The sequence below is a fragment of the Macrobrachium rosenbergii genome, chromosome 44 (genome assembly GCF_040412425.1).
Source record: "Macrobrachium rosenbergii isolate ZJJX-2024 chromosome 44, ASM4041242v1, whole genome shotgun sequence".
NCBI lineage: Eukaryota > Metazoa > Arthropoda > Malacostraca > Decapoda > Palaemonidae > Macrobrachium > Macrobrachium rosenbergii.
Window position 1 is genome coordinate 30,175,570 of NC_089784.1, and position 12,500 is coordinate 30,188,069.

At 43.3% G+C, this 12,500-nt stretch overlaps 1 protein-coding gene across 8 annotated transcripts in view; it reads right to left on the minus strand.

Moving 5' to 3' along the window:
- LOC136829480 (uncharacterized) overlaps nt 1-12,500 on the minus strand; it is a 67,262-nt gene that overhangs the window by 42,027 nt on the left and 12,735 nt on the right. For 5 of the 8 annotated variants that reach the window (XR_010850400.1, XR_010850402.1, XR_010850401.1 and 2 more), the window contains exon 2: nt 582-4,214. Coding sequence is in view for 3 of the 8 variants with exons in the window: in XM_067088221.1 (XP_066944322.1) it covers nt 582-3,986 (3,405 nt within the window). In the remaining 5 variants the exon portion in view is untranslated. The remainder of the gene's footprint in view (nt 1-581; nt 4,215-12,500) is intronic. The other 3 variants (XR_010850398.1, XR_010850399.1, XM_067088220.1) reach the window with 1 other exon arrangement.

The following is a 12,500-nucleotide window of genomic DNA, read 5'->3' on the forward strand; positions in this document are numbered from 1 at the left end:
ATACTGATGACATAAATTCATTTATAATTACAATAAAAATATATATATATATATATATATATATATCACCACGTTCATTTATAATTACAATAAAAAAAGTCACCACGGACAGATGACTTTTGACTACCTGAAGAATTATTGCCTCTTGCGTTGGTTGAATACTTATAATTAGTTACTTTGATAACCAACACATTTTTAAAATGGCTAATTTATTCAGCAAATATTTAATTTGTAACTTTCCAGCTCTCTCTCTCTCTCTCTCTCTCTCTCTCTCTCTCTCTCTCAGTGATTTTCGATGATCGGTTAATATGATAAACTATATATATCATGATATTTAAAAAAAAAAACTACGGCATTTAAAAAAAGGCATAGGTATTATCAGCATCACACAATAACATTAAGAGGTTAATAAAAAAAAAAACACAAATTTTTTTTTTCATGCTGGGTAGTCCAAAAAAAAAAAAATACTAATCACACAGTTTAGTAACATCAGTTCCCGTTAGTATCACAGAAGGACAAAAAAAAAAGGGAAGGGTGGGGTATACGTGGGTATCCGCTATTGACCTGACCCACAACGATACCTTGGCACCGGCGCTCGGAACCTGAGGTTTCGGTCGACTTCTTCCTTGTTCGACATCTCTTTCGCTAGGGGCGGCGGTGGCGACGGCGGTGGTCGAAGCGGACATGCCCATCAGACCGGGATCCCCTTCGGGGGAGGTCATGTCCCAGTAGCTATCTTGATTGACAGGTCCAGACGACGTTTTCTTCACCCACGGAGCCACGGGCCGGGCCACTTGCCCCTGGCGGTCGGCTGGTGGTGGTGTTGCTGCAGAGGGCTCCTCGTCCCTGGAGGCCTGCTTCTCGAAGGCCTTGATGCGTTTGGTGACGGATTCCCGCACGTACTCCGGCGAGGGGAACTCGTCCCCTTGAGGAGCGGGTCTCTCTCCCTGATCCATTGGTAACGACGCTGGAGGAGTTAGTGGCTTGTGATCTTGGACGAAGCTCGGTGGAGGCGGTAACGCCTGGTCCATATCAGGGAATGGCCCTGGGGGCGCGCTTTCCTCCAGAGGGGGCGGAGGAGGAAATTCCGGTTGAGGAACTTTGGATGATTCGGTCGACTTTGCCGATTCTTTGGTACCTTTCGCGTCGCTCACTTTCCCGACGGAGGGCTGCTGTGTTTCAGAGCCTGGTGATGTACTGCTGCTTTTCACTGACTTGAGAACGGGTTCAGGTGGAGGGATGGGTATTATGCCGGGTGGCGGAGAAGGTACGGGCATGGGTGGGAAGACCACTGAAGTCATCGATGGAGTTACCTTCGAACTCTGGACTGGAGAGGCGGAGGAGGGTAACGGAGGAGGGGGAGGAGGCACAGGAGCAGACAGAGTTGGGAGTTTAGGCTGCGTGGGCGGAGGAGGTGGGATTGGTTCGAGCGGAGGTGGTGGTGGAATTGGGTGGAAAGTGGGCGGGGGAATAATGGGCTGGTCGACGGGAGCGAGAGGTGGCTTCGGAGCCAGCGGCACTGCCGGGGCACTCACTATTGATGCCGCTGTTTGTTTAGGCGGCAGCGGAGGCGTAGGAGAACGAGTGTCGTGGAGGGCGGTGGGTGCCAGAGGCTGTTTTGGCGCCTGTTCGGGCTCGGAGAGGGAAGGGGTGACGCCCCCCTCTTTGTCTTGCTTGTCATCTGCTACGGATTCCGTTCTCCCAACCGCTTCAGAATCCGATATTTTAGTCGACTTGGTGACAGACACCGACAACGAGCAAACGTTTTGATTGGCATCTATGACTGATGTGACAGACTCGTTTGAGACAGGAATGGCCTCTCCGGAAGTTGGCAGATTGGCTGAGGATTTACCTGCGGCAGCTATATAGGAATCTGATTTATCAACTTCAAGAGGGACTGAAGGTTGTTTGTCAACTTCTGCAACCGAGGATGGTTTAACCTCAGCTGGTTTGGTTCCAGAAGGAGTTGGAGAGGGAGGTATGTTTACAGCAGGGGCAGGGGAAGCAGGTTTGTTTACAGCAAGTGCAGGGGAAGCAGGATGGCTTGCAGCAGGGGCAGGGGAAGCAGGTTTGTTTGCAGCAGGAGCAGGGGAAGCAGGTTTGTTTGCAGCAGGAGCAGGGGAAGCAGGTTTGTGTGCAGCAGCAGGAGCAGGGGAAGCAGGTTTGTTTGCAGCAGGAACAGGGGAAGCAGGTTTGTCTGCAACAAGAGCAGGGGAAGAAGGCCTGACAGGAGCAGGGGTTGAAACAGCAAGCTTGCTTGTGGCAGGGGTTTGTGAAGCACTTATGCTGACAGCGGGAGCAGGGGAAGAAGACTTGTTTGCAGTAGGAACAGGAGAGGCAGGCTTGCTTGCACCTGGTAATGGGGAGAGTGTTTTGTGTGTTCCTGGGATCGGCGACGGGGAAGGACTGACAAAAGGCACGGGGGAAACAGATTTTCCAGTGGCAGGAACAGGAGAAATGGTTCTGGTTGCAGAAGGAATGGCAGTGTCCTGTTTGCTTGCAAGATGGGTTTGCGTTACATTCTTTGCTTGAGGAACGGTAACGGGAGCAGAGGGTTGGAATACCGCAGGCGCAGGAGGAGTAGGACCAGTGAAGGAAGGTTGAGAAACAGGAGGTTCTGCAGTAGGGGCAGACAGGGCTGTTGATTGGTTCTTTGGCTGCTGCCTGCGCCAGCTGGGCTGTGATTGGGTACTTTGCTTACTTACACTTGCATCTGTACTCGCGGTGATTTTGCTCGCTTCCTCGCTGCTGACGCCGACAGATATGTGGGAAGTCTGAATCACCTGGGTTTGTTTGAAGGATGTCGACTTGCTTTCCGTTACGGAAGAAACGGACTGACTTGAACTCGACTCAGCTGATATGGTTTGATGGGAGGAGGCTTTCCTCCACGGGGCGTCTTGTGTCTTTGCAGACGAGGTTGAAGATGCGTCAGCGGTATCGCTTTCAAAGGCAGACCCGGCACTAACATTATCCTTCGTACTTTGCTGCTGCTTTTGCACTGAGGGGGCGGCTTTGGCAGAGGCATCTTGGCTCTTCACATTTTTCCTCCACGGTGTAGGAGAACTCTTTTCTGGTGGTGGCGTAGACTCCGTGGGCGCCGCCGGCCTCATTTTGCGCCATGGTGTTGGAGAGCTTTGCTCAGGCTGCTGGCTGGGAAGGGCAGAAGTAGCAGCGGCCTTAGCCTCGACCGTCGGCTTGGCGCTCACCATCCTCCCAGGTGGGTGATGCCTGACGTCCGCGCGGTCTGGTGGGTCAGCTCCAGTGTGAGGAGAACTTTTGATGCCGGCCCGGGAATGGCTCTGAGGGCGGGGCACGTTCTGGGGCTCATTGGCACCACGCCCTCCTGCAGTTTCAGATTGGGTAGGTTGGGGTTGGGGTGGGGCTTCTTGCATTCCCCGCCCAGCAGGTACGTTGCCGACGCCACCTGCTACAGTCTGAGAGGGGAATGACTCACCCGCTCCGCGGCCCACTCGGGGTAATGACGCACTCCTCGTTGACCCTCGGCCTCTCATTTGCTCCATACGCGACCGAGAGTCTCCTGTCATGATCATGGGGCACAGGGTATCCGTCTCTTGCCCGTCTCCCGCCGGAGGAGGCTCGCTTCTCTTCGCCACCCAGGGTAAAGTTTTATGGAGAGACTCGTTGGAAAGGGACCTGGTGGGGGCATTCATACGGAAGAGGCACTTCCTGAAGGGGACGGGGCTGGCACCTGGAGAGGGACGATTGAAATGGGTAGGATTAGGATCCGCCTGGACTCCCGTGGCCATTCCCATGAGAGGTCTCACTGGCATGTGGGCGGAGGTCATGGAGGCGCTAGGAACACTGGCGTAAAAATTACTAGGGGGAGGGGGCGCTTGGGCGTCCGGTTCCGCCCACGGAGGCACCGCCCTCTCTGACGCCCCAGCGTCGAAGCTCCTGCTTGGACGCCAAAGGACTCGGCCTTTACCTCCTTTAACACTGACCTCCGCGACTTTATCTCCCGTCATTATTTCTTCCCCTTCTTTTTCTTCCTCGCAGGAACTCAGGACCTTCTTGCCCCTCTTCTTTCTTCGGAGCACAGGAGAGCCTTCGGGTGAATTGTGGGCAGATGTCTGGTACCCTGTGGGCGACCTACACCCAGTGGGTGTGGGAGGGTCAGATCTCGAGGGTGAACTGAGAGGCGATTCCAAATTGGAGAACAAGCTGACACCCTGTGACAAAAACTATCAATGTCTCTAAGGAGGAAAGAGGAGAAATATAAAACCTATGAAAAAATTATCAATGATATGTCCTGTCCATTGTCTCACTGAAAACAGGATAATTGTTTATGTAAAAACATAATGAATAGATGTGTCTTTTAAAAGCGGTTTTGTAAAAATTCATGAGATAATCCATTTTACATATGAAACGAAAACCTAAATCAAAATATCTTAAAAAGTGATAAACATAAACAACATTCAAGCAATTCTCGAGTTCACAGACGTCCAGTTGTATGCTTAAAATTCATTGCATTGGAGAAACAAATCCACAGTTATGTATATGGTCATAAATCTAAAGAAAAATCTGTACAGAGAGCTTTCGGGAATCTGTTCGATTCCCCTTTTCAATCTCAGAATCCCGAAAGCTCTCTGTACAGATTTTTCTTTAAATATACTTCGTTAAACAAATTTTTCTTTAAATATATGTACGTAAACATAACTGTGGATTTGTTTCTCCATTTCGAGACTCATGCTACTATATTTTTTTTAATTCAGTGCATTGCAGCTTCATGTAAGTCAGCTGCTGTTCTACAAAGTCTTAAGTTAGCAACTACGCGTTCGAATCTTATTAAAGAGAAGCTAAAAAGGTAATGGTTACTGTGAAAAACAAACTGAAATATAGTAGTAACTAGACAGCAACTAGACTACGCATGGAGACGTAACAACCATTCTCGAGGAACTGTTTTATTAAATATAAAATAATTCTTCCAATGAAATACGATACTTGAACAATTCGGTAGCAACTCAACAGTTACTTGCATATCTATGTACTTGTATGTAGGAGACTTTGTGACCTGAGGAAGTAGCTAATGTTTATCCACGTTGTGTTGCTTTTCTCTTCGTCACCCCATGTTGGGGGATACTGCTCAGTGTAGACAGACATACTCAAACACACACATACATACATACATACATACATATATACATACATATATATATATATATATATATATATATATATATATATATATATATATATATATATATATATATATATATATATATATATATATATATATATGTGTGTGTGTGTGTGTGTGTGTGTATGTATGTATGTATGATATATATGTGTATATATATACATATTTATATATGTATTGTGTGTATATATAAAATATATTTATATACGTATAATATATATATATATATATATATATATATATATATATATATATATATATATATATATATATATATATATATATAAATATATATATATATATATATATATATATATATATATATATATATATATATATATATATGTATGTACGTGTGTCTTTTGTGTTACATCTTATCATCAGATTTTATTTATATAATTTTCATTTCTGCCAGACAAAAAAAAAAAGCATAACACGCATGCTTAACATGCTTAGACTGGACTTTCATAAACATTCCCCCCTCAACGACAGCATAAAAGTCTAAAAAGTCTTTAAATTTAAGTCTAAAAGTCTAAAAGTCTTAAGCGAAGAAAGCCGAGACAACGTAGAAGCTCTACCTCACAGCGCTACATTTAGAATCAGATGCAGAGATACCACTCACGTAGAAGCTCAACTATAGAGACAAGAATCACAGATAAAAATAACGGCCTACAGGGAGGCCAATTTGAGAGAGAGAGAGAGAGAGAGAGAGAGAGAGAGAGAGAGAGAGAGAGAGAGAGAGAGAGAGAGAGAGAGAGAGAGAGAGAAAACTTTTTGTCATTGGTAAATTTATATCCCCATTGTTAACGTTTAACGAAGAAAATCTCCAGAAATACAAAAGAAAATATATATATAAATATAAATATATATATATATATATATATATATATATATATATATATATATATATATATATATATATATATATAATATATATATATATATATATATATATTTAATTTATACATATATATATATAAATGTATTTAATTTTGGCACAACAAAAAAAAAATAAGCAGTAACCATCACCTAATATCGAATTCAATATCTATCCCGCCAGGATCAGACCCAGGCTGGCTGGGCTCACCACATCCTACTAACTACCAGGCACTTATTTTAGTGTCCAACATTCCGTCCACCTTACCGAAACGTTTTCCGGTTTACCAAGGTTCCCCTTATTGAACGCGTCTTTGGATTTTAGCTTTTCTGGCAAAGGACCAAATTATACCTGCCATTGATTTCCTCAGAAATTCAATGAGTTTGTACTTTAATATTTCCTTTAATGCATCCTTCAGAAACTGTATTCAATATTCTGTAATCAACTACATCTCAATGACCGTAATGTAGGTTTATTTACATAAACCAAGATGCCTTTTTAAAGGGGCGTGGTAATGGGCGTGGTCGTGCACGCCACGCCAGACCTGGAAGGTCACATTGAAGGGGAACTGTCCTTCCAGTATCTCTGACCATTAAGCTACCTTCACCTTCGCTCACAGATTACGTAACGCCAGGTTTTAAGTAAAGGAAGACGATATATTCTTTCATTATTAATGTTCATATTCACGTAGGTTGAAACTGATTAATATAAATTTTAAGTCAGCTCTATTGAAAAAAAAGAAAAAACACGTACTTTCTTTACAACGACAACGAGGGGGGGGTTGCTCCCCGGTGGTGGGGTCGTGGCGGGGTGGAGGTTCCACCAGTGGCGGGGTCGTTGGGAGGATCCCCGGTAAAGGGTCGTTTGGGGGAGGGGGAAGGGGATCCCCGGTGGCGGCGTCGTGGGGAAGAGCCTCCCGGTAGGAGGACGTCATTAGGTGGTTCCCTGTGTAGGGGGGTCGTGGGGAGGAGGTTCCCAGTGAAGGGGTCGTTGGGGGTTGAGAGGTTCCCTGGTGGAAGGGTCATTTGGGGGGTTCCCAAAGGAGAGGGTCGTGGGGAGGTTCCCTGGTGGAGGGGGTCGTGGGGGTTGAGAGGTTCCCCAGTGGAAGGGTCGTTTGGGGGTTCTCAGGGAGAGGGTCGTTTGGGGGTTGCCAGTGAGAGGGCCGTGTGGGGAGGTTCCCTGGTGGAGGGGGCCGTTGGGGTTGAGAGTTCCCATGTGGTGGGGTCGTTGGCGGGGCAGGGGGAGATTCCCTGATGGAGGGTTTGTTGGATGGGGAGGGGTTAATCAATGGCTGGTTGTTGGGGGGTTCCCCTATGTGGGCGTCGTTGAGGGTTCTCCGTGGAGAGTCATTGGGGGAAGTTCTCCTTTGGCGAAGTTATTGGGGTGTTCCCCAGTGGAAGGGTCGTTGAGGGGAGGTTCCCTGGTGGAGAGGGTCGTGGGGGAAGAGGTTCCCCAGTGGAGGGGTCGTGGGGGGAGGTTCCCCTGTGGCAGGGTCATTGGGGAGGGGTGTTCCCTGGTGAAGGGGTCGTTGGGAGGTTCCCTGGTGGAGGGTCATTGGGGGAAGTTCCCCTATTGCGGGATTGTTGGGAGGTTCCCAGTGAAGGGGTCGTTGGGGGAAAGGTTCCCAAGTGGAGGGGCCATTGTGGGTCCCAGTTGGAGGGGTCGATGGGTGAGGGGTGTTCCCTGGTAGAGGGGTCTTGGGGGAGGGGTGTTCCCCGGTGGAGGGTCATCGGAGGGAAGTTTCCATGTGGCTGGGTTGTGGGGGGAAGGGCGTTCACCAGTGGAGGGGTCGTTGGGGATTCCCCGATAGAGGGTCACTGGGGGGGGGAAAGTTCCCCTGTGGCGGGGATAATGGGAGGTTCCCAAGTGGAGGGGTCGTTGAGGGAAAGGTTCCCCAGTGGTGGGGGCGTTGGGGTCCCAACTGGAGGGGTCGTTGGGGGAGGGAAGGTTCCCAGTGGAGAGGTAGTGGGGGAGGTTTCCCTTGTGGCGGATCTTTGGGGAGGGGGTTTTTCCCCCAGTGTCAGTGTCGTATGGGAGGGTGTGACTGAAGCAGAGAATCCGTCTCTACCACAGGTCTGGTCAGTATCTGGACTAGCACGACGAGCCACTTTCAAATTAGCTGCTGGACACCGGAAGGGTAGAACTTCCTGAAGCCAATCCAAGTAAGACTTGTACATAAACAAATAAAAATAAATAAATAAATAAATAAATAAATAAATAAATAAATAAATAAATAAATAAATAAATAAATAAATAAATAAATAAATAAACCTTCAGTGTAGCTTCATCTGTCATAGGAAGCCGTTTCTTGGCAAGCACTTACGGATTGTGTACCGTGGGGTACACGACCCAAATTACTCATTTATATATGAAGTATATATGGGGGTAAAAGGCTTGCCTGTCACGCGACTCCTTTAAATGGTCTTTATTTTCGATGCTGACGAAGAGAAACAAAGGCTCAACTTGTTGACGGAGCTTTTAGTAGACTAACGTAAATTAGGAGATACGAATATATTTCCTAACGTCTATGTAATAACTTGGGCGTTTTCTTCATTCATTCTTCTAGCCGTTTTATATGACATCTTTCAGTCGTTTATTTATGAAAATGCTATAAAAACTTATGAAAATACTATAACATGTTTATGAAAATACTGTAAAAAAATACTATATAAAAATAGTGTTCATTACGTGTAGGTAACGAACGCACTAACTTTTGCTAATATTGACGTAAGACATTCACTTCAAGCCTGAAAATCAACATTATACTTATTTTCCCATAAAATCAAGTTCATTGAAATCCCACCTAACTGAGGTGCCTTTCCAATCTTCCACATCTGCATAAGTCTGCTGACATCAACATTAACCCCTTCCGCTCTTGCGTCATTCAGTTGTGGCTCTTGTTTTTTCTCTATATTCAGATACACTTCAGAGTACTCACTCCATCGAGTCAGTGGTACGTTCTTTAAACACAGCACCTTTAAGCCATCAAATTCTACCCACTCTGCATTTTTTCTGTTATTTACTACATTTATTATCTTTTGTACACACACACACATACATATACAATATATTTAAAATATATACATTATATATATATATATATATACTGTATATTGTATGTATATATATTCATACTCCATATTTATAACAGGTCTCTCCGACCCTAAATTTAAACATAAAAGTTTTTTATACCACGAACTCGGAAAATATTTTTTACCCAGTTTTGTGCCTCAGCAACTGAAATGAAGGTGAGGTGCCACTTTCTGCTGAACCCTCAAAATTACTTCTGAACTCGTTATGTATAAAAGGCGTACACAACATTTTTCTCATATGAATATACCTTCTCTACTCTTTCACGAATTCTTCAGTAAAATGTTTCCACTAACTTCCACATTAAAAGTTTGTTTATACCGATTTCGTTTTAGCTGCAGCTTATGTTCAAAGCTCCCTTATCTAGGCCTGTTCAAAGCTCCCTTATCTAGGCCTAAGTACCGAGATAAATTCTAATCACCAACCATTATACATTCTTCCCCCCTCAGCCACCTACAGCACAAGACCTACCGTACTTCCTCAACGAGGGTTTTCAGAACGCCCTCCAACCGCGAGAGAGCGTTTGGTCTGGAGATAGTGACAAAGCCAGTTGGCAGGGGCATTCTGCAGAAGCAGGAGGGGGAGAGGAGGAAGGGGCTTGCGCTTATGACCCCGCGAAAGAGGGAAGTGATAAGGTAAAAAGGTTGGGGAAGTGTTTGCTGCCTCCCAAAAGTGATCCCCTTGTTAAAATAACCGACCTACCCAGCGAGGTCTAATGGTAAGGAAGCTTCCCAATTCTCGCTGATGGGAACAGTAATTGCAAATGACCACTGAGTCACCACAAACCATTCGAAGCGTTTGACAGTCCAAGCCGGATGACCTGTGGACATCTGTTTATTTTTTATAATAGATTTAAACCACATGTAACAGCTGGATTCAAACCAGATGTAACAGGTGTAAACAACGTCACTTTTATATTTATCTTACGACTGGTATTCTGTTCCGGTTAGCAATGACTAAGTGACCGGTTGTATCAGCATATGAGCTGGATTCCTCTTACTCAGACGATGAATCCTAATCATATGGAACGAGCCTACAGGGGACACTGACTTTAAATTCAAGCTTCTAAAGAATACGGTGTTCGTTTGAAAGGCGTTGCAGAAGATAATACGGAAATACAGAAAGAAGAGATCAGCTACTTGAAAAGAAAGAGAGAAATTGATATAATAAATGAATAGATAAAAATATAAATAAATTATTAAAATAAATGGCGAGCTGTTTTAGGTTAGTAATGTATTGCGTCTTCCCTTGAACTTTTGAGGTTCTAATTCCACATCATCCTGAAGGAGACTGTTCCATTGTGTTTAATTAATGACTGGGAGTGTACATGTTTTGTTCCGTGAATATAGACCTGTTATATTATGTTAATGAGTTTATTCAAATCTATTAGTATCTAAGGAAAGGAATACAAATACTGGAGAATTTGGGATACCTGTGTATTTTAAAAAAATATTTATTTACAAGACAGGGTAAAAAAACATAAGGCTGAATCAATATTCAAAAAGATATTCACAGTAAGTATCACAAATACAAAGAATAAAACTTAAAAAATCAATACCAAAAAAAAAATTCATGGCATTCAAACATGTTAAACCGAGCCTATAAATTAAGAGAGAATTGTTAACTCTAAAATTTAAAATATATAAAATAAAAATCTAGCATAAAATGCTGAAGAAAAATTGTCTCGAAATGCTAATAACAAAGTCCTCAGTTTGAATGGAATGTTTACATAAAAGATACATTGTCCAAATTATCGTATTTCATATTAAAGAACGATTTTTAATACTTACTTCATATACAGTATTTTTTCCCTATTTTCTTAGGGTATCTAGGAAAATATTGATACATCTATAGTTATATTTTATTTCTTTCAAGGAACACACATCACAGTTTGAAACACTGACAGTAGTTCCTACTTCTAAACTAAGTAACTTTCCTAAGCATCTACAACAACAAACAGTGTGGTCTCTGTCACATCCCAATTTAAATGACAAAAATTTGGCTAAACTAATTCCCGTTTTCTTTCGCCTCTACATCAGAAAATGGGAGTTGGGTTTGCAAGTGAATGCTGACCTCACTTGTAAGTTTATCATTTCTTAAGATGATGTCTTTGGACCAAGGCAGTTTAAAGCTTATACATAAATATACCTGAGTCAGCGATCAAAATAATTATTTAAAGATCATACATTCTAAAGTAGAGTTTAAAAAATTAATTTTTTGTGGGCAATTTGAAAATAATTAATGAATAATCTGTCAATATGTCATATTAGTGTTTATGAATGACTACTTCTAAAGCATTTCTCATACAAGTAGTATTTTCCTGGTGAAGAGATAGTGGACTTCTTGACCATTTTTTTGGAACTTCCGGGTCACGAGAGGTCAACCTAACTGTCCCTATTGCTATCATCTGTTTAACTGAATAAAACCAATTCTATCAATCAAACGGAAAAGAAAATTCGGCGCCTTAAGTGTTGCATATAAATGCACTTCCTATCGACGAGGAACGGAAGACCGGCAGGTGTCAGCTATCAAGTGCTGTTTTGGTTGAAGCACTTGAAAGTGCCATTTTGGTTCAGACACTTGAAAGTGTCATTCTGTGTACCAAATTGGGTGCAGAAGTCGTGTTGTCACGTAGCTTATGGAAGGACCCAATGCCACTTGTTAGGTAATAAAAGAAATGTTGCCTTCTTAGTCACTTAGAAATAACTTCATGACAAGACTTCTGTACTTGAATCGTATCTGTAATATTCGTTACTTATGTGGTAAACGAAGTACACAAAATAATTAATTATTTTTAAAAGGTAATCTTTTCTCTTCAGGGGATACCTCGTGCTAAACTAAATGCACAATTTAATTCTGCCCTAAAATGGAAGACTGCAGTATCTGCCAAAAATACACACCTGAGAAAAATGGTAGATACTGCAGTTTTCCCTTGCTTTACTGCTGATTTTGTAGATACTGCAAGTGGGACCCCCTAAATACTAGTGGAAAGCATTGAGGAATCATTCTGAAACTGCATTAACTTGTGTATTAGTGTTTCACGCGCCCAATGGGCGGCATATCTCAATTACGAAAATTTTGCAGATACTGCAGTTTTCCATTTTAGGGCAGAATTATTTTTAAAGAAAATATTTTCTCTTCAGTGGATGCTTCGTGCTAAACTAAATGCAAAACATTATTATTTTTAAAGGAGACATTTTCTCTTCAGTGGCCATGTAAACAAACTTCAGACCGGCCGTCTTGGCCATGAGGTAAGTGACCGGTATTGTTTATAAGGGTCTCTGGGCGATTGCCAATAAACTCGCTAAAACAAAAGGGTGCGAAACTCCTTCGCAATTTGGTTTCCACAAATATTTGTCTAAGACCAAATGGCAA